The 24,074-nt window shown below is 41.0% G+C and overlaps 1 protein-coding gene across 3 annotated transcripts in view; it reads left to right on the forward strand.

Moving 5' to 3' along the window:
* The window catches only part of egln1a (egl-9 family hypoxia-inducible factor 1a), a 37,560-nt gene that overhangs the window by 12,794 nt on the left and 692 nt on the right, over nucleotides 1–24,074 (forward strand). Inside the window, exons 2-5 of one of the 3 annotated variants that reach the window (XR_016487075.1) lie at nucleotides 17,577–17,696; nucleotides 20,049–20,185; nucleotides 21,865–21,932; nucleotides 22,676–23,876. Coding sequence is in view for 2 of the 3 variants with exons in the window: in XM_090201704.1 (XP_090057830.1) it covers nucleotides 17,577–17,696; nucleotides 20,049–20,185; nucleotides 21,865–21,932; nucleotides 22,676–22,731 (381 nt within the window). In the remaining variant the exon portion in view is untranslated. The other 2 variants (XM_090201704.1, XM_090201705.1) reach the window with 2 other exon arrangements.

The following is a 24,074-nucleotide window of genomic DNA, read 5'->3' on the forward strand; positions in this document are numbered from 1 at the left end:
ACCCCTCAGTGGATATGACCTGGTCTATTAAACCCCTCAGTGAATATGACCTGGTCTATTAAACCCCTCAGTGGATTTGACCTGGTCTATTAAACCCCTCAGTGAATATGACCTGGTCTATTAAACCCCTCAGTGGATATGACCTGGTCTATTAAACCCCTCAGTGGATATGACCTGGTCTATTAAACCCCTCAGTGGATATGAATATGACCTGGTCTATTAAACCCCTCAGTGGATATGACCTGGTCTATTAAACCCCTCAGTGGATATGACCTGGTCTATTAAACCCCTCAGTGGATATGACCTGGTCTATTAAACCCCTCAGTGAATATGACCTGGTCTATTAAACCCCTCAGTGGATATGAATATGACCTGGTCTATTAAACCCCTCAGTGGATATGAACTGGTCTATTAAACCACTCAGTGGATATGAATATGACCTGGTCTATTAAACCACTCAGTGAATATGACCTGGTCTATTAAACCCCTCAGTGAATATGACCTGGTCTATTAAACCACTCAGTGGATATGAATATGACCTGGTCTATTAAACCCCTCAGTGGATATGACCTGGTCTATTAAACCACTCAGTGAATATGAATATGACCTGGTCTATTAAACCACTCAGTGGATATGACCTGGTCTATTAAACCCCTCAGTGGATATGACCTGGTCTATTAAACCCCTCAGTGGATATGAATATGACCTGGTCTATTAAACCACTCAGTGGATATGACCTGGTCTATTAAACCCCTCAGTGGATATGAATATGACCTGGTCTATTAAACCCCTCAGTGGATATGACCTGGTCTATTAAACCCCTCAGTGGATATGACCTGGTCTATTAAACCCCTCAGTGAATATGACCTGGTCTATTAAACCCCTCAGTGAATATGACCTGGTCTATTAAACCCCTCAGTGTATATGACCTGGTCTATTAAACCCCTCAGTGAATATGACCTGGTCTATTAAACCACTAAGTGGATATGACCTGGTCTATTAAACCCCTCAGTGGATATGACCTGGTCTATTAAACCCCTCAGTGGATATGACCTGGTCTATTAAACCCCTCAGTGAATATGACCTGGTCTATTAAACCCCTCAGTGGATATGACCTGGTCTATTAAACCCCTCAGTGAATATGACCTGGTCTATTAAACCCCTCAGTGAATATGACCTGGTCTATTAAACCCCTCAGTGGATATGACCTGGTCTATTAAACCCCTCAGTGAATATGACCTGGTCTATTAAACCCCTCAGTGGATATGACCTGGTCTATTAAACCCCTCAGTGAATATGACCTGGTCTATTAAACCCCTCAGTGGATATGACCTGGTCTATTAAACCCCTCAGTGGATATGACCTGGTCTATTAAACCCCTCAGTTAATATGACCTGGTCTATTAAACCCCTCAGTGGATATGAATATGACCTGGTCTATTAAACCCCTCAGTGTATATGACCTGGTCTATTAAACCCCTCAGTGAATATGACCTGGTCTATTAAACCCCTCAGTGGTTTTGACCTGGTCTATTAAACCCCTCAGTGGATTTGACCTGGTCTATTAAACCCCTCAGTGAATATGACCTGGTCTATTAAACCCCTCAGTGGATATGACCTGGTCTATTAAACCCCTCAGTGGATATGACCTGGTCTATTAAACCCCTCAGTGGATATGAATATGACCTGGTCTATTAAACCCCTCAGTGGATATGACCTGGTCTATTAAACCCCTCAGTGGATATGACCTGGTCTATTAAACCCCTCAGTGGATATGACCTGGTCTATTAAACCCCTCAGTGAATATGACCTGGTCTATTAAACCCCTCAGTGGATATGAATATGACCTGGTCTATTAAACCCCTCAGTGGATATGAACTGGTCTATTAAACCACTCAGTGGATATGAATATGACCTGGTCTATTAAACCACTCAGTGAATATGACCTGGTCTATTAAACCCCTCAGTGAATATGACCTGGTCTATTAAACCACTCAGTGGATATGAATATGACCTGGTCTATTAAACCCCTCAGTGGATATGACCTGGTCTATTAAACCACTCAGTGAATATGAATATGACCTGGTCTATTAAACCACTCAGTGGATATGACCTGGTCTATTAAACCCCTCAGTGGATATGACCTGGTCTATTAAACCCCTCAGTGGATATGAATATGACCTGGTCTATTAAACCACTCAGTGGATATGACCTGGTCTATTAAACCCCTCAGTGGATATGAATATGACCTGGTCTATTAAACCCCTCAGTGGATATGACCTGGTCTATTAAACCCCTCAGTGGATATGACCTGGTCTATTAAACCCCTCAGTGAATATGACCTGGTCTATTAAACCCCTCAGTGAATATGACCTGGTCTATTAAACCCCTCAGTGTATATGACCTGGTCTATTAAACCCCTCAGTGAATATGACCTGGTCTATTAAACCACTAAGTGGATATGACCTGGTCTATTAAACCCCTCAGTGGATATGACCTGGTCTATTAAACCCCTCAGTGGATATGACCTGGTCTATTAAACCCCTCAGTGAATATGACCTGGTCTATTAAACCCCTCAGTGGATATGACCTGGTCTATTAAACCCCTCAGTGAATATGACCTGGTCTATTAAACCCCTCAGTGAATATGACCTGGTCTATTAAACCCCTCAGTGGATATGACCTGGTCTATTAAACCCCTCAGTGAATATGACCTGGTCTATTAAACCCCTCAGTGGATATGACCTGGTCTATTAAACCCCTCAGTGAATATGACCTGGTCTATTAAACCCCTCAGTGGATATGACCTGGTCTATTAAACCCCTCAGTTAATATGACCTGGTCTATTAAACCCCTCAGTGGATATGAATATGACCTGGTCTATTAAACCCCTCAGTGAATATGACCTGGTCTATTAAACCCCTCAGTGGATATGACCTGGTCTATTAAACCCCTAAGTGGATATGACCTGGTCTATTAAACCACTCAGTGGATATGAATATGACCTGGTCTATTAAACCCCTCAGTGGATATAACCTGGTCTATTAAACCCCTCAGTGAATATGACCTGGTCTATTAAACCACTCAGTGGATATGAATATGACCTGGTCTATTAAACCCCTCAGTGAATATGACCTGGTCTATTAAACCCCTCAGTGAATATGACCTGGTCTATTAAACCACTCAGTGGATATGAATATGACCTGGTCTATTAAACCCCTCAGTGGATATGACCTGGTCTATTAAACCCCTCAGTGTATATGACCTGGTCTATTAAACCCCTCAGTGGATTTGACCTGGTCTATTAAACCACTCAGTGAATATGAATATGACCTGGTCTATTAAACCCCTCAGTGAATATGACCTGGTCTATTAAACCCCTCAGTGAATATGACCTGGTCTATTAAACCACTCAGTGGATATGACCTGGTCTATTAAACCCCTCAGTGTATATGACCTGGTCTATTAAACCCCTCAGTGGATTTGACCTGGTCTATTAAACCACTCAGTGAATATGAATATGACCTGGTCTATTAAACCCCTCAGTGGATATGACCTGGTCTATTAAACCCCTCAGTGAATATGACCTGGTCTATTAAACCACTCAGTGGATATGACCTGGTCTATTAAACCCCTCAGTGGATATGAATATGACCTGGTCTATTAAACCACTCAGTGGATATGAATATGACCTGGTCTATTAAACCCCTCAGTGAATATGACCTGGTCTATTAAACCACTCAGTGGATATGAATATGACCTGGTCTATTAAACCCCTCAGTGAATATGACCTGGTCTATTAAACCCCTCAGTGGATATGACCTGGTCTATTAAACCACTCAGTGGATATGAATATGACCTGGTCTATTAAACCCCTCAGTGGATTTGACCTGGTCTATTAAACCACTCAGTGGATATGAATATGACCTGGTCTATTAAACCCCTCAGTGGATATGACCTGGTCTATTAAACCCCTCAGTGAATATGAATATGACCTGGTCTATTAAACCCCTCAGTGAATATGACCTGGTCTATTAAACCCCTCAGTGGATATGACCTGGTCTATTAAACCCCTCAGTGAATATGAATATGACCTGGTCTATTAAACCCCTCAGTGAATATGACCTGGTCTATTAAACCCCTCAGTGAATATGACCTGGTCTATTAAACCCCTCAGTGAATATGAATATGACCTGGTCTATTAAACCCCTCAGTGAATATGACCTGGTCTATTAAACCCCTCAGTGGATATGAATATGACCTGGTCTATTAAACCACTCAGTGAATATGAATATGACCTGGTCTATTAAACCCCTCAGTGAATATGAATATGACCTGGTCTATTAAACCCCTCAGTGAATATGGATATGACCTGGTCTATTAAACCCCTCAGTGAATATGAATATGACCTGGTCTATTAAACCCCTCAGTGAATATGACCTGGTCTATTAAACCCCTCAGTGAATATGACCTGGTCTATTAAACCCCTCAGTGAATATGAATATGACCTGGTCTATTAAACCCCTCAGTGAATATGACCTGGTCTATTAAACCCCTCAGTGGATATGAATATGACCTGGTCTATTAAACCACTCAGTGAATATGAATATGACCTGGTCTATTAAACCCCTCAGTGAATATGAATATGACCTGGTCTATTAAACCCCTCAGTGGATATGGATATGACCTGGTCTATTAAACCCCTCAGTGAATATGAATATGACCTGGTCTATTAAACCCCTCAGTGAATATGACCTGGTCTATTAAACCCCTCAGTGAATATGACCTGGTCTATTAAACCACTCAGTGGATATGACCTGGTCTATTAAACCCCTCAGTGAATATGACCTGGTCTATTAAACCCCTCAGTGAATATGACCTGGTCTATTAAACCCCTCAGTGGATATGACCTGGTCTATTAAACCCCTCAGTGAATATGACCTGGTCTATTAAACCACTCAGTGAATATGACCTGGTCTATTAAACCCCTCAGTGAATATGAATATGACCTGGTGTATTAAACCCCTCAGTGGATATGACCTGGTCTATTAAACCACTCATTGGATATGACCTGGTCTATTAAACCACTCAGTGGATATGAGTATGACCTGGTCTATTAAACCCCTCAGTGGATATGAATATGACCTGGTCTATTAAACCCCTCAGTGGATATGAATATGACCTGGTCTATTAAACCACTCAGTGGATATGACCTGGTCTATTAAACCCCTCAGTGTATATGACCTGGTCTATTAAACCCCTCAGTGAATATGACCTGGTCTATTAAACCCCTCAGTGGATATGACCTGGTCTATTAAACCCCTCAGTGAATATGAATATGACCTGGTCTATTAAACCCCTCAGTGGATATGAATATGACCTGGTCTATTAAACCACTCAGTGGATATGACCTGGTCTATTAAACCCCTCAGTGAATATGAATATGACCTGGTCTATTAAACCCCTCAGTGGATATGAATATGACCTGGTCTATTAAACCACTCAGTGGATATGACCTGGTCTATTAAACCACTCAGTGGATATGACCTGGTCTATTAAACCCCTCAGTGGATATGACCTGGTCTATTAAACCCCTCAGTGGATATGACCTGGTCTATTAAACCACTCAGTGGATATGACCTGGTCTATTAAACCACTCAGTGAATATGACCTGGTCTATTAAACCACTCAGTGGATATGAATATGACTTGGTCTATTAAACCCCTCAGTGGATATGACCTGGTCTATTAAACCACTCAGTGGATATGACCTGGTCTATTAAACCCCTCAGTGAATATGACCTGGTCTATTAAACCCCTCGGTGAATATGACCTGGTCTATTAAACCCCTCAGTGAATATGACCTGGTCTATTAAACCCCTCAGTGGATATGAATATGACCTGGTCTATTAAACCCCTCAGCGAATATGACCTGGTCTATTAAACCCCTCAGTGAATATGAATATGACCTGGTCTATTAAACCCCTCAGTGAATATGACCTGGTCTATTAAACCCCTCAGTGAATATGACCTGGTCTATTAAACCCCTCAGTGAATATGACCTGGTCTATTAAACCCCTCAGTGGATATGAATATGACCTGGTCTATTAAACCCCTCAGTGAATATGAATATGACCTGGTCTATTAAACCCCTCAGTGAATATGACCTGGTCTATTAAACCCCTCAGTCAATATGACCTGGTCTATTAAACCCCTCAGTGAATATTAATATGACCTGGTCTATTAAACCCCTCAGTGTATATGACCTGGTCTATTAAACCCCTCAGTGGATATGACCTGGTCTATTTAACCCCTCAGTGGATATGACCTGGTCTATTAAACCCCTCAGTGTATATGACCTGGTCTATTAAACCCCTCAGTGGATATGACCTGGTCTATTAAACCCCTCAGTGTATATGACCTGGTCTATTAAACCTCTCAGTGGATATGACCTGATCTGTTAAACCACTCAGTGGATATGAATATGACCTGGTCTATTAAACCACTCAGTGGATATGAATATGACCTGGTCTATTAAACCACTCAGTGGATATGACCTGGTCTATTAAACCCCTCAGTGGATATGACCTGGTCTATTAAACCACTCAGTGGATATGAATATGACCTGGTCTATTAAACCTCTCAGTGGATATGACCTGATCTGTTAAACCACTCAGTGGATATGAATATGACCTGGTCTATTAAACCCCTCAGTGGATATGAATATGACCTGGTCTATTAAACCACTCAGTGAATATGACCTGGTCTATTAAACCACTCAGTGGATATGAATATGACCTGGTCTATTAAACCCCTCAGTGGATATGACCTGGTCTATTAAACCCCTCAGTGGATATGAATATGACCTGGTCTATTAAACCCCTCAGTGAATATGACCTGGTCTATTAAACCCCTCAGTGGATATGAATATGACCTGGTCTATTAAACCCCTCAGTGAATATAACCTGGTCTATTAAACCACTCAGTGAATATGACCTGGTCTATTAAACCACTCAGTGGATATGAATATGACCTGGTCTATTAAACCACTCAGTGAATATGACCTGGTCTATTAAACCCCTCAGTGGATATGAATATGACCTGGTCTATTAAACCCCTCAGTGGATATGACCTGGTCTATTAAACCACTCAGTGGATATGACCTGGTCTATTAAACCACTCAGTGGATATGACCTGGTCTATTAAACCCCCTCAGTGGATATGACCTGGTCTATTAAACCCCCTCAGTGAATATGACCTGGTCTATTAAACCACTCAGTGGATATGACCTGGTCTATTAAATCCCTCATTGAATATGACCTGGTCTATTAAACCACTCAGTGGATATGAATATGACCTGGTCTATTAAACCCCTCAGTGAATATGACCTGGTCTATTAAACCCCTCAGTGGATATGAATATGACCTGGTCTATTAAACCACTCAGTGGATATGACCTGGTCTATTAAACCACTCAGTGGATATGAATATGACCTGGTCTATTAAACCCCCTCAGTGAATTTGACCTGGTCTATTAAACCACTCAGTGGATATCACCTGGTCTATTAAACCCCTCAGTGGATTTGACCTGGTCTATTAAACCACTCAGTGGATATGACCTGGTCTATTAAACCCCTCAGTGGATTTGACCTGGTCTATTAAACCACTCAGTGGATATGAATATGACCTGGTCTATTAAACCACTCAGTGGATATGACCTGGTCTATTAAACCCCTCAGTGGATTTGACCTGGTCTATTAAACCACTCAGTGGATATGAATATGACCTGGTCTATTAAACCCCTCAGTGAATATGACCTGGTCTATTAAACCACTCAGTGAATATGACCTGGTCTATTAAACCACTCAGTGGATATGAATATGACCTGGTCTATTAAACCACTCAGTGGATATGAATATGACCTGGTCTATTAAACCACTCAGTGAATATGACCTGGTCTATTAAACCACTCAGTGGATATGAATATGACCTGGTCTATTAAACCCCTCAGTGAATATGACCTGGTCTATTAAACCCCTCAGTGGAAATAAATATGACCTGGTCTATTAAATCCCTCAGTGGATATGACCTGGTCTATTAAACCCCTCAGTGAATATGACCTGGTCTATTAAACCCCTCAGTGGAAATGAATATGACCTGGTCTATTAAATCCCTCAGTGGATATGACCTGGTCTATTAAACCACTCAATGGATATGAATATGACCTGGTCTATTAAACCCCTCAGTGAATATGACCTGGTCTATTAAACCACTCAGTGGATATGAATATGACCTGGTCTATTAAACCCCTCAGTGGATATGAATATGACCTGGTCTATTAAACCCCTCAGTGAATATGACCTGGTCTATTAAACCCCTCAGTGAATATGACCTGGTCTATTAAACCCCTCAGTGAATATGACCTGGTCTATTAAACCACTCAGTGGATATGACCTGGTCTATTAAACCCCTCAGTGAATATGACCTGGTCTATTAAACCACTCAGTGGATATGAATATGACCTGGTCTATTAAACCCCTCAGTGAATATGACCTGGTCTATTAAACCCCTCAGTGAATATGACCTGGTCTATTAAACCCCTCAGTGAATATGACCTGGTCTATTAAACCCCTCAGTGAATATGACCTGGTCTATTAAACCACTCAGTGAATATGAATATGACCTGGTCTATTAAACCACTCAGTGAATATGACCTGGTCTATTAAACCCCTCAGTGGATATGACCTGGTCTATTAAACCCCTCAGTGGATATGACCTGGTCTATTAAACCCCTCAGTGGATATGACCTGGTCTATTAAACCCCTCAGTGGATATGACCTGGTCTATTAAACCCCTCAGTGAATATGACCTGGTCTATTAAACCCCTCAGTGGATATGACCTGGTCTATTAAACCCCTCAGTGGATATGAATATGACCTGGTCTATTAAACCCCTCAGTGAATATGACCTGGTCTATTAAACCCCTCAGTGGATATGAATATGACCTGGTCTATTAAACCCCTCAGTGAATATGACCTGGTCTGTTAAACCCCTCAGTGGATATGAATATGACCTGGTCTATTAAACCACTCAGTGGATATGACCTGGTCTATTAAACCCCTCAGTGGATTTGACCTGGTCTATTAAACCCCTCAGTGAATATGACCTGGTCTATTAAACTACTCAGTGAATATGAATATGACCTGGTCTATTAAACCCCTCAGTGGATATGAATATGACCTGGTCTATTAAACCCCTCAGTGGATATGAATATGACCTGGTCTATTAAACCCCTCAGTGGATATGACCTGGTCTATTAAACCACTCAGTGGATATGAATATGACCTGGTCTATTAAACCCCTCAGTGAATATGACCTGGTCTATTAAACCCCTCAGTGAATATGACCTGGTCTATTAAACCCCTCAGTGAATATGACCTGGTCTATTAAACCACTCAGTGGATATGACCTGGTCTATTAAACCCCTCAGTGGATATGAATATGACCTGGTCTATTAAACCCCTCAGTGAATATGAACTGGTCTATTAAACCCCTCAGTGAATATGACCTGGTCTATTAAACCCCTCAGTGAATATGACCTGGTCTATTAAACCCCTCAGTGTATATGACCTGGTCTATTAAACCCCTCAGTGGATATGACCTGGTCTATTAAACCACTCAGTGAATATTAATATGACCTGGTCTATTTAACCCCTCAGTGGATATGACCTGGTCTATTAAACCCCTCAGTGTATATGACCTGGTCTATTAAACCACTCAGTGAATATGACCTGGTCTATTAAACCACTCAGTGGATATGACCTGGTCTATTAAACCCCTCAGTGGATATGACCTGGTCTATTAAACCACTCAGTGGATATGACCTGGTCTATTAAACCCCTCAGTGAATATGACCTGGTCTATTAAACCCCTCAGTGGATATGACCTGGTCTATTAAACCCCTCAGTGAATATGAATATGACCTGGTCTATTAAACCCCTCAGTGGATATGACCTGGTCTATTAAACCCCTCAGTGGATATGACCTGGTCTATTAAACCCCTCAGTGGATATGACCTGGTCTATTAAACCCCTCAGTGGATATGAATATGACCTGGTCTATTAAACTACTCAGTGAATATGAATATGACCTGGTCTATTAAACCCCTCAGTGGATATGAATATGACCTGGTCTATTAAACCCCTCAGTGGATATGAATATGACCTGGTCTATTAAACCCCTCAGTGGATATGACCTGGTCTATTAAACCACTCAGTGGATATGAATATGACCTGGTCTATTAAACCCCTCAGTGAATATGACCTGGTCTATTAAACCCCTCAGTGAATATGACCTGGTCTATTAAACCCCTCAGTGAATATGACCTGGTCTATTAAACCACTCAGTGGATATGACCTGGTCTATTAAACCCCTCAGTGGATATGAATATGACCTGGTCTATTAAACCCCTCAGTGAATATGAACTGGTCTATTAAACCCCTCAGTGAATATGACCTGGTCTATTAAACCCCTCAGTGAATATGACCTGGTCTATTAAACCCCTCAGTGAATATTAATATGACCTGGTCTATTTAACCCCTCAGTGTATATGACCTGGTCTATTAAACCACTCAGTGAATATGACCTGGTCTATTAAACCACTCAGTGGATATGACCTGGTCTATTAAACCCCTCAGTGGATATGACCTGGTCTATTAAACCACTCAGTGGATATGACCTGGTCTATTTAACCACTCAGTGAATATGACCTGGTCTATTAAACCACTCAGTGGATATGACCTGGTCTATTTAACCCCTCAGTGGATATGACCTGGTCTATTAAACCACTCAGTGGATATGACCTGGTCTATTAAACCTCTCAGTGGATATGAATATGACCTGGTCTATTAAACCACTCAGTGAATATGACCTGGTCTATTAAACCACTCAGTGGATATGACCTGGTCTATTTAACCCCTCAGTGGATATGACCTGGTCTATTAAACCACTCAGTGGATATGACCTGGTCTATTAAACCTCTCAGTGGATATGAATATGACCTGGTCTGTTAAACCACTCAGTGGATATGAATATGACCTGGTCTATTAAACCCCTCAGTGGATATGAATATGACCTGGTCTATTAAACCCCTCAGTGAATATGACCTGGTCTATTAAACCCCTCAGTGAATATGACCTGGTCTATTAAACCCCTCAGTGAATATGACCTGGTCTATTAAACCACTCAGTGGATATGACCTGGTCTATTAAACCCCTCAGTGAATATGACCTGGTCTATTAAACCACTCAGTGGATATGAATATGACCTGGTCTATTAAACCCCTCAGTGAATATGACCTGGTCTATTAAACCCCTCAGTGAATATGACCTGGTCTATTAAACCCCTCAGTGAATATGAATATGACCTGGTCTATTAAACCCCTCAGTGAATATGACCTGGTCTATTAAACCACTCAGTGAATATGACCTGGTCTATTAAACCCCTCAGTGAATATGACCTGGTCTATTAAACCCCTCAGTGAATATGACCTGGTCTATTAAACCACTCAGTGAATATGACCTGGTCTATTAAACCACTCAGTGAATATGACCTGGTCTATTAAACCCCTCAGTGAATATGACCTGGTCTGTTAAACCACTCAGTGGATATGAATATGACCTGGTCTATTAAACCCCTCAGTGGATATGAATATGACCTGGTCTATTAAACCCCTCAGTGAATATGACCTGGTCTATTAAACCCCTCAGTGAATATGACCTGGTCTATTAAACCCCTCAGTGAATATGACCTGGTCTATTAAACCACTCAGTGGATATGACCTGGTCTATTAAACCCCTCAGTGAATATGACCTGGTCTATTAAACCACTCAGTGGATATGAATATGACCTGGTCTATTAAACCCCTCAGTGAATATGACCTGGTCTATTAAACCCCTCAGTGAATATGACCTGGTCTATTAAACCCCTCAGTGGATATGAATATGACCTGGTCTATTAAACCCCTCAGTGAATATGACCTGGTCTATTAAACCACTCAGTGGATATGAATATGACCTGGTCTATTAAACCCCTCAGTGGATATGACCTGGTCTATTAAACCCCTCAGTGTATATGACCTGGTCTATTAAACCCCTCAGTGAATATGACCTGGTCTATTAAACCACTCATTGAATATGACCTGGTCTATTAAACCCCTCAGTGAATATGACCTGGTCTATTAAACCCCTCAGTGAATATGACCTGGTCTATTAAACCCCTCAGTGGATATGAATATGACCTGGTCTATTAAACCACTCAGTGGATATGACCTGGTCTATTAAACCCCTCAGTGAATATGACCTGGTCTATTAAACCCCTCAGTGAATATGACCTGGTCTATTAAACCACTCAGTGAATATGACCTGGTCTATTAAACCCCTCAGTGAATATGACCTGGTCTATTAAACCCCTCAGTGAATATGACCTGGTCTATTAAACCACTCAGTGGATATGAATATGACCTGGTCTATTAAACCCCTCAGTGAATATGACCTGGTCTATTAAACCCCTCAGTGGATATGAATATGACCTGGTCTATTAAACCCCTCAGTGGATATGAATATGACCTGGTCTATTAAACCCCTCAGTGGATATGAATATGACCTGGTCTATTAAACCCCTCAGTGGATATGACCTGGTCTATTAAACCCCTCAGTGAATATGACCTGGTCTATTAAACCCCTCAGTGGATATGTATATGACCTGGTCTATTAAACCCCTCAGTGAATATGACCTGGTCTATTAAACCCCTCAGTGGATATGAATATGACCTGGTCTATTAAACCCCTCAGTGGATATGAATATGACCTGGTCTATTAAACCCCGCAGTGGATATGAATATGACCTGGTCTATTAAACCCCTCAGTGAATATGACCTGGTCTATTAAACCACTCAGTGAATATGACCTGGTCTATTAAACCACTCAGTGGATATGAATATGACCTGGTCTATTAAACCCCTCAGTGAATATGACCTGGTCTATTAAACCTCTCAGTGGATATGACCTGGTCTATTAAACCCCTCAGTGAATATGAATATGACCTGGTCTATTAAACCACTCAGTGAATATGACCTGGTCTATTAAACCACTCAGTGGATATGAATATGACCTGGTCTATTAAACCCCTCAGTGAATATGACCTGGTCTATTAAACCTCTCAGTGGATATGACCTGGTCTATTAAACCCCTCAGTGGATATGAATATGACCTGGTCTATTAAACCCCGCAGTGGATATGAATATGACCTGGTCTATTAAACCCCTCAGTGGATATGACCTGGTCTATTAAACCTCTCAGTGGATATGACCTGGTCTATTAAACCACTCAGTGAATATGACCTGGTCTATTAAACCACTCAGTGAATATGACCTGGTCTATTAAAACCTTTTGTGACTAGGGGGCAGTATTTTCATTTTTTGAGAAAAAAAACATTCCCGTAGTTAACGGGATATTTTGTCAGGACAAGATGCTAGAATATGCATATGATTGACAGCTTAAGTTTCCAAAACTGAAAAATATTGTCTGTGAGTATAACAGAAAAATGTTGCAGGTGAAAGCCTGAGAAAAATCCAATCCGGAAGTACTCTGTGTTGTCTGTTCACACTGCTACGCTTTATCTTGGCCACGTCGCAGTTGTAAATGAGAACTTGTTCTCAACTAGCCTACCTGGTTAAATAAAGGTGAAATGGAAAAAAGTGATGTGGACACCGAGAAACTTGAAGCTCTCGACCCAATCCACTACAGCCCCGTCGATGTGAATGGGGTCTGTTCTGTTTCCTGTAGTCCTCATCAGCTTCTTCGTCTGTTGAGGAAGAGGTTGTTAAACACATATAACTCTGAGACAGAGCTACTAATCATTAAACACATATAACTCTGACACAGAGCTACTAATCATTAGACATATAACTCTGAGACAGAGCTACTAATCATTAGACATATAACTCTGACACAGAGCTACTAATCATTAGACATATAACTCTGAGACAGAGCTACTAATCATTAGACATTTAACTCTGACACAGAGCTACTAATCATTAAACACATATAACTCTGACACAGAGCTACTAATCATTAGACATATAACTCTGACACAGAGCTACTAATCATTAGACATATAACTCTGAGACAGAGCTACTAACCATTAGACATATAACTCTGAGACAGAGCTACTAATCATTAGACATATAACTCTGACACAGAGCTACTAATCATTAGACATTTAACTCTGACACAGAGCTACTAATCATTAGACATTTAACTCTGAGACAGAGCTACTAATCATTAGACATTTAACTCTGACACAGAGCTACTAACCATTAAACACATTTAACTCTGAGACAGAGCTACTAATCATTAGACATTTAACTCTGACACAGAGCTACTAATCATTAGACATTTAACTCTGACACAGAGCTACTAATCATTAGACATTTAACTCTGAGACAGAGCTACTAATCATTAGACATTTAACTCTGACACAGAGCTACTAATCATTAGACATTTAACTCTGAGACAGAGCTACTAATCATTAGACATTTAACTCTGACACAGAGCTACTAACCATTAAACACATTTAACTCTGAGACAGAGCTACTAATCATTAGACATTTAACTCTTGAGACAGAGCATCTAACCTTTAAAAGTATGTGGACACATGCTCGTCGGACATCTCATTCTAAAATCATGGGTGTTAATATGGAGTTGGTCCCCCCTTTGCTGCTATAACAGCCTCCACTCTTCTGGGAAGGCTTTCCACTAGATGTTGGAACATTGCTGCTACAACAGCCTCCACTCTTCTGGGAAGGCTTTCCACTAGATGTTGGAACATTGCTGCTATAACAGCCTCCACTCTTCTGGGAAGGCTTTCCACTAGATGTTGGAACATTGCTGCTATAACAGCCTCCACTCTTCTGGGAAGGCTTTCCACTAGATGTTGGAACATTGCTGCTATAACAGCCTCCAGTCTTCTGGGAAGGCTTTCCACTAGATGTAGGAACATTGCTGTGGGGACTTGCTTCCATTCAGTCACAAGAGCATCAGTGAGGCCGGGTACTGATGTTGAGCGATTGGGCCTGGCTCGTAGTCAGCGTTCCAATTCATACTTAAGGTGTTTGATGGGGCTTAGGTCACTCTCAGCAGGCCAGTCAAGTTCTTCCACACCGATCTCGACAAACCTTTTCTGTAAGGCCCTCGCTTTTGTGCACGGGGGCGATGTCATGCTGAAGGAGGCCTAGCCCGAACCATTAAAAACAGACCCAGACCATTATTCCTCCTCCACCAAACTTTACAGTTGGCACTATGCATTTCGGATAGGTAGTTCTCCTGGCATCCGCCAATCCCATATTTGTCTATGGAGATTACATGGCTCTGTGCTCGATATTATACACCTGTCAGCAACGGCTGTGGCTGATGTAGTGTGGCTCCACTCGTGTGAAGGGGTCTTCACATACTGCTGTAGATATAGTGTATCTTTAGTACAACATTGGTTACGTTTAGAGAGCAACTGCAGTGTGTTTCAAAACAAACACGATATTGTAGGATTTGGATGTGACTTCACCCATAAATCTTGGAGGTTTGCATGAAATTGTATATGCACCTAGTTTAACCCAGAAGAAGCCACGTGCACAACGCAGACAGAGGAGCTCAGGATGTTCCTGGAACAGAGACTTGTTCAGTCGTCATGAAGCACCTCGCCTGTCTGCGTGTTAGTCCATGTTCCTCTATCCGGTTACACCAACATCATAGAAACAGTATTATTACCATGGCATTATAGCAGACTAGCCTCCCTGGGCTCGTAACACACCGAGACTAATCATGTCAAATCTTTCTTTTCCGTATATGTAAAGCGATTCCATCTGTTGATGTAGCCTAGGACATTTCACAAGGCTCATATCTTGTGTAAAAATACTGGTTTAAGTGTTTAAAAGAAGGTTAAAACATCATATTTATGCATACATGTCTCAAAGTTAGCATTTACGGACCAGGCAGGTGATTCCCCTTTAATCAGGGACTCATTTAGACCTGGGACACCAGGTAGGTGATTCTCCTTTAATCAGGGACTCATTTAGACCTGGGACACCAGGTAGGTGATTCCCCTTTAATCAGGGACTCATTTAGACCTGGGACACCAGGTAGGTGATTCCCCTTTAATCAGGGACTCATTTAGACCTGGGACACCAGGTAGGTGATTCCCCTTTAATCAGGGACTCATTTAGACCTGGGACACCAGGTAGGTGATTCCCCTTTAATCAGGGACTCATTTAGACCTGGGACACCAGGTAGGTGATTCCCCTTTAATCAAGGGACTCATTTAGACCTGGGACACCAGGTAGGTGATTCCCCTTTAATCAGGGACTCATTTAGACCTGGGACACCAGGCAGGTGATTCCCCTTTAATCAGGGACTCATTTAGACCTGGGACACCAGGCAGGTGATTCCCCTTTAATCAGGGACTCATTTAGACCTGGGACACCAGGCAGGTGATTCCCCTTTAATCAGGGACTCATTTAGACCTGGGACACCAGGTAGGTGCAATGAATTACCAGGTAGAACAGAAGAGCAGCAGGCTCTGGACCCCTGGTCTAGATGATCCTATCTGCCATCAGGGCTGTGTATGTAAATATATTTAAATGTGTATCATCAAGCCCACATGATCAGACTGAGCATGGCCAAAGGAGGCTCAGGGAAAATAAATGATACAACATATATTTGGAGTTATTTTCACACAGTGAGCTTTTAAATCTACAATTAAAAGACTGCATGGGGGCATGTACTAGAAAAACATATTTGTGCATCAATAGGTTCATTTAGGGTGTGGTGTCTGGCTTGTCTACTATTCAGGCTTCCTGTTAGGGTGTGGTGTCTACCTGTCAGGGTGTGGTGTCTACCTGTCAGGGGATGGTGTCTACCTGTCAGGGTGTGGTGTCTGGCTTGTCTACTATTCAGGCTTCCTGTCAGGGGGTGGTGTCTACCTGTCAGGGGGTGGTGTCTACCTGTCAGGGTGTGGTGTCTGGCTTGTCTACTATTCAGGCTTCCTGTTAGGGTGTGGTGTCTACCTGTCAGGGTGTGGTGTCTACCTGTCAGGGGATGGTGTCTACCTGTCAGGGTGTGGTGTCTGGCTTGTCTACTATTCAGGCTTCCTGTCAGGGGGTGGTGTCTACCTGTCAGGGGGTGGTGTCTACCTGTCAGGGGGTGGTGTCTACCTGTCAGGGGGTGGTGTCTACCTGTCAGGGGGTGGTGTCTACCTATAATTATGCAATTCTAAGGTTCTGCAACTTCCGTTGACATTTTTTTTTAAACATTCCAAATTATTTTTATTTGAATGTCTATTTTAGACTGTAACATCAATAACGGAGGGTGTAACATTCATAGCGGGAGTGTGTGTGGGTCACCTTCCTAGGTCTAATCGTGAGGGACAGTTAATGTTGGCATGAGTAATGGTATCACGTTCTTAAGAGTGTCAGGACTAATCATCTCCTTCCAAGGCAATCATCATAATGTTTCTGTTCTGTTGTCTAGGCGATGGTGGCGTGTTACCCAGGCAACGGGACCGGATACGTACGCCATGTGGACAATCCGAACGGAGACGGGCGATGTGTCACCTGTATATACTACCTAAATAAAGACTGGGACACCAAGGTATATTACTGTCTCCAGTTATACTGAAATGAACCCTCTAGCACAGAGACTGAGATACCAAGGTATTAAGTATTACTGTCTACCGTTATACTGAAATGAACCCTCTAGCACAGAGACTGAGATACCAAGGTATTAGGTATTACTGTCTACCGTTATACTGAAATGAACCCTCTAGCACAGAGACTGAGATACCAAGGTATTAAGTATTACTGTCTACAGTTATACTGAAATGAACCCTCTAGCACAGAGACTGAGATACCAAGGTATATTACTGTCTCCAGTTATACTGCAATGAACCCTCTAGCACAGAGACTGAGATACCAAGGTATATTACTGTCTCCAGTTATACTGCAATGAACCCTCTAGCACAGAGACTGAGATACCAAGGTATTAAATATTACTGTCTCCAGTTATACTGAAATGAACCCTCTAGCACAGAGACTGAGATACCAAGGTATTAAGTATTACTGTCTACCGTTATACTGAAATGAACCCTCTAGCACAGAGACTGAGATACCAAGGTATTAAATATTACTGTCTCCAGTTATACTGAAATGAACCCTCTAGCACAGAGACTGAGATACCAAGGTATTAAGTATTACTGTCTACCGTTATACTGAAATGAACCCTCTAGCACAGAGACTGAGATACCAAGGTATTAAATATTACTGTCTCCAGTTATACTGAAATGAACCCTCTAGCACAGAGACTGAGATACCAAGGTATTAAATATTACTGTCTCCAGTTATACTGAAATGAACCCTCTAGCACAGAGACTGAGATACCAAGGTATTAAATATTACTGTCTCCAGTTATACTGAAATGAACCCTCTAGCACAGAGACTGAGATACCAAGGTATTACATATTACTGTCTACCGTTATACTGAAATGAACCCTCTAGCACAGAGACTGAGATACCAAGGTATTAAATATTACTGTCTACCATTATACTGAAATGAACCCTCTAGCACTGAGATACCAAGGTATTAAATATTACTGTCTACCATTATACTGAAATGAACCCTCTAGCACAGAGACTGAGATACCAAGGTATTAAATATTACTGTCTCCATTTATACTGAAATGAACCCTCTAGCACAGAGACTGGGACACCAAGGTATATTACTGTCTACAGTTATACTGAAATGAACCCTCTAGCACAGAGACTGAGATACCAAGGTATTAAATATTACTGTCTACCATTATACTGAAATAAACCCTCTAGCACAGAGACTGAGATACCAAGGTATTAAATATTACTGTCTACCATTATACTGAAATGAACCCTCTAGCACAGAGACTGAGATACCAAGGTATTAAATATTACTGTCTACAGTTATACTGAAATGAACCCTCTAGCACAGAGACTGAGATACCAAGGTATTAAATATTACTGTCTACCATTATACTGAAATGAACCCTCTAGCACAGAGACTGAGATACCAAGGTATTAAATATTACTGTCTCCATTTATACTGAAATGAACCCTCTAGCACAGAGACTGAGATACCAAGGTATTAAATATTACTGTCTACAGTTATACTGAAATGAACCCTCTAGCACAGAGACTGAGATACCAAGGTATTAAATATTACTGTCTACAGTTATACTGAAATTAACCCTCTAGCACAGAGACTGAGATACCAAGGTATTAAATATCCAAACTAACTCTTTTCCTGTTAGATTATTCTTCTGATTGCTCAGCAGGAAAGACCGTTCCCACACCGCTTCCTATCCACAGCTCTCCTCCCTAAGTCCTCCTCCACCTGAGTGTCCCAAATGGCACCCTATTCCCTAGACTGTCACTTCCTGGTCAACAGTAGTTCATTCTTAAGGGACTAGGGAGCCATTTGGAACACAGACCCAGAAGGTGGAACGGTCTTTTTCTTCTCTTTTCTAGTTCCATGTTTGTAACTGATTCAGCCGTAGGTCCTTTAAATGGCCTTCTCATCCTTTCAAACAGTTTGTTGCTCTTAGTGCTGCTATGATCTGTCTGTTGACCTTGTAGTCAAACCCATTTCTTTCTATAGCAGAGTACTAAATACATGTGTCATCTGTCATTCTATTGTTGTGGTCTGTTCTCACATCTGTTCTGTTCCAGGAACATGGGGGTGTTCTGATTGATTATTTGATTGATATGTTCTGTTCCAGGAACATGGGGGTGTTCTGATTGATTATTTGATTGATATGTTCTGTTCCAGGAACATGGGGGTGTTCTGATTGATTATTTGATTGATATGTTCTGTTCCAGGAACATGGGGGTGTTCTGATTGATTATTTGATTGATATGTTCTGTTCCAGGAACATGGGGGTGTTCTGATTGATTATTTGATTGATATGTTCTGTTCCAGGAACATGGGGGTGTTCTGCGTATCTTCCCAGAGGGTAAAGCTCAGTTCGCCGACATCGAGCCTAAGTTTGACCGGTTGCTGTTTTTCTGGTCAGACAGACGGAACCCACACGAGGTCCAGCCCGCCCACGCTATCAGGTTAGTACCTTACCTGGTCAAGTTAAACTAACTAAAATAACAACCTGGTCAAGTTAAACTGACTCATCTTATAACACACCTTTAACACACCTTATAACACACCTTTAACTCATCTTATAACACACCTTTATAACTCATCTTATAACACACCTTTAACTCATCTTATAACACCTTTATAACACATCTTATAAAACACCTTTAACTCATCTTATAACACACCTTTATAACACATCTTATAACACACCTTATAACACACCTTTAACTCATCTTATAACACACCTTTAACTCATCTTATAACACACCTTTATAACACATCTTATAACACACCTTTATAACTCATCTTATAACACACCTTTATCTCATCTTATAACACACCTTTAACTCATCTTATAACACACCTTTATAACTCATCTTATAACACACCTTTAACTCATCTTATAACACACCTTTATAACACATCTTATAACACACCTTTATAACTCATCTTATAACACATCTTATAACACACCTTTAACTCATCTTATAACACACCTTTAACTCATCTTATAACACACCTTTATAACTCATCTTATAACACACCTTTAACTCATCTTATAACACACCTTTATAACACATCTTATAACACACCTTTATAACTCATCTTATAACACACCTTTAACTCATCTTATAACACACCTTTATAACACATCTTATAACACACCTTTATAACTCATCTTATAACGCACCTTTATAACTCATCTTATAACGCACCTTTATAACTCATCTTATAACACACCTTTAACTCATCTTATAACACACCTTTATAACACATCTTATAACACACCTTTATAACTCATCTTATAACACACCTTTATAACTCATCTTATAACACACTTTTATCTCATCTTATAACACACCTTTATCTCATCTTATAACACACCTTTAACTCATCTTATAACACACCTTTAACTTTTCTTAACACATCTTTATAACTCATCTTATAACACACCTTTATAACGCACCTGTATAACTCACCTGTATAACTAACCTTTATAACACCCGTATAACTCATCTTATAACACACCTTATAACACACCTTTAATTTTTCTAATAACACACCTTTAACTTTTTTAACACACCTTTATAACACACCTTATAACACACCGTTAACTTTTCTTATAACACACCTTTATAACACACCTTTATAACACACCTTTAACTTTTCTAATAACACACCTTTAACTTTTCTTAACACACCTTTATAACGCACCTTAATAACACCCGTATAACGCATCGTATAACATCTTATAATACACCTTTAATTTTTCTAATAACACACCTTTAACTTTTCTTAACACACCTTTATAACACACCTTTATAACACACCTTTAACTTTTCTAATAACACACCTTTATAACACACCTTTATAACGCACCTTTATAACACACCTTTATAACACACCTTTATAACACACCTTATAACACACCTTTAACTTTTCTTATAACACACCTTTATAACTCACCTTTATAACTTTTCTTAAAACACACCTGTATAACACACCTTTAACTTTTCTTAAAACACCTTTATAACACACCCTCACCTGTATAACCTATATCACCTGTCTCACCTGTCCAGAACTTGGTCTATTATCTCTGGTGTCTCCCTCCCAGAGATGTAAATTCTGACCTCTTCCTCTCCAGGTATGCCATCACAGTGTGGTATTTTGATGCTGATGAGCGAGCCAGGGCTAAAGAGAAATACTTAACAGGTAAACCTCTTACTATGAGGATATCACTGTATGTACTGTAAAACTTTCATTAATTGCCCAGGCATTTATTTAAGTCAATGATTGAACACAACAGGCGCTTATTTGAGACAGGCTTCTATTTAGAGACAGGCTTCTATTTAGAGACAGGCTTCTATTTAGAGACAGGCTTCTATTTAGAGACGGGCTTCTATTTAGAGACGGGCTTCTATTTGAGACGGGCTTCTATTTAGAGACGGGCTTCTATTTAGAGACGGGCTTCTATTTAGAGACTGGCTTCTATTTAGAGACTGGCTTCTATTTAGAGACGGGCTTCTATTTAGAGACGGGCTGTTTTGTTTTTGGTGGCGCCATGGCTAGCAACAACGACAGAATTTTTTTTACAAATGTTTTTAATGCACATGCCTGTGGAAATATAATAGTTGTGTCCATGGTAACCTGGTAAACACGTTACTTCGACCCGGTGTTTATTTTAAACAGTTGTTTATTGCTGAAATCTGTGCCGATGCCCAGCTTTTAAAAGGGACAGGCGGCTGTTTGAGACTCTGCGTTTAATTCAAGTTTTATGTTAAACACCTTTCCACAAACCTAGGAGAATCATCTCACTGTCAGCCTCTGACCTCTGTCTGTCTGTCTGTCTGTCTGTCTGTCTGTCTGTCTGTCTGTCTGTCTGTCTGTCTGTCTGTCTGTCTGTCTGTCTGTCTGTCTGTCTGTCTGTCTGTCTGTCTGTCTCTGTGTGTTTCCAGGAGCTGGAGAGAAAGGAGTGAAGGTGGAACTGAACAAACCATCAGACCCCAGCTAGTGAGAGAGGAGAGCGGAGAAAAAGAGAGAAGGGGAGGGGAGGAGGGAGGGGAGAGAGAGGAGGAGACCGGAGCGGAGCAGAGAGGGGAGAGGAGACACCCAATCTACCAGCCAAGACCCCCCCCCCCCCCTCCAGCCATGAAGTGCTAATCCATGAGAAAGGGAGAGGCCTAAACCAAGAGAGAGGGTGTAAGCGTAAGAGAGAGAGAGAGTATTTCTTTAAGTTTTCTGGAGCTCTACGGGTGGACTGATTCCACAACTGACCTTGAATGTCATGATGTCACAGTACTGCAAGGAGAGACTGTCCCTTCTCTGCTTGTGGCCCAAAAGGGACCCTATTTCCTACATAGTGCACTAGTGACCAAAAAATAGATGCTTAATGGAGAATATCCATTGAACTAGCTTTTTATTCCAGGACTAAGCTATGGGTCCTGGTCAAATGTAGTGCACTCTGTAGGGAAAACGGTTCCATTTGGGACAAAGTCTGTGGCTTTTTGGTGAAGACAATGCTGAGAAAAAAGAAGCTGCCATTTAGAGAAAGCTTTGAGCTTCAGGAACCAACCGACCCCTGAGAGACTCATTCTGTAGTCTTTACCATGTCCTGGTATTGAGCTTCAGGAACCAACCGACCCCTGAGAGACTGTCATTCTGTAGTCTTTACCATGTCCTGGTATTGAGCTTCAGGAACCAACCGACCCCTGAGAGACTGTCATTCTGTTGTATTTTACCATGTTCTGGTATTGAGCTTCGGGATCCAACCGACCCCTGAGAGACTGTCATTCTGTAGTCTTTACCATGTCCTGGTATTGAGCTTCAGGAACCAACCGACCCCTGAGAGACTGTCATTCTGTTGTATTTTACCATGTTCTGGTTTTGTGGTTGATTCCTTAAAGGTACAGAGTCCATACTGACGAACTCTGAGTTAACCGTATTGCGAGTGCGTCTCGGAAGCAAGGCTTCTAATTGGGACAGCTAACTTAGTTTATAAAAAGGTTTAAGGGTTCATTCAGAGTTCGTAAGTATGGACCCACGGTGTTTTGCTTGTTGTGTTGATGCTGTTTACAAGGAATAAGCTGTTTTAAGCTTTTTGTTCAAAGAGCTTGTGGAGGTTTTTTAATTAAATGAGGAGAGATCTCAATTAAACTAGTTTTTGATAACATGAAGAGATCCTATTTTTAAAGGTTTTTGATAACATGAAGAGATCCTATTTTTAAAGGTTTTTGATAACATGAAGAGATCCTATTTTTAAAGGTTTTTGATAACATGAAGAGATCCTATTTTTAAAGGTTTTTGATAACATGAAGAGATCCTATTTTTAAAGGTTTTTGATAACATGAAGAGATC

Source organism: Oncorhynchus mykiss, chromosome 16 (genome assembly GCF_057628025.1).
Source record: "Oncorhynchus mykiss isolate SJ-2025 chromosome 16, ASM5762802v1, whole genome shotgun sequence".
Taxonomy (NCBI): Eukaryota; Metazoa; Chordata; class Actinopteri; order Salmoniformes; family Salmonidae; genus Oncorhynchus; species Oncorhynchus mykiss.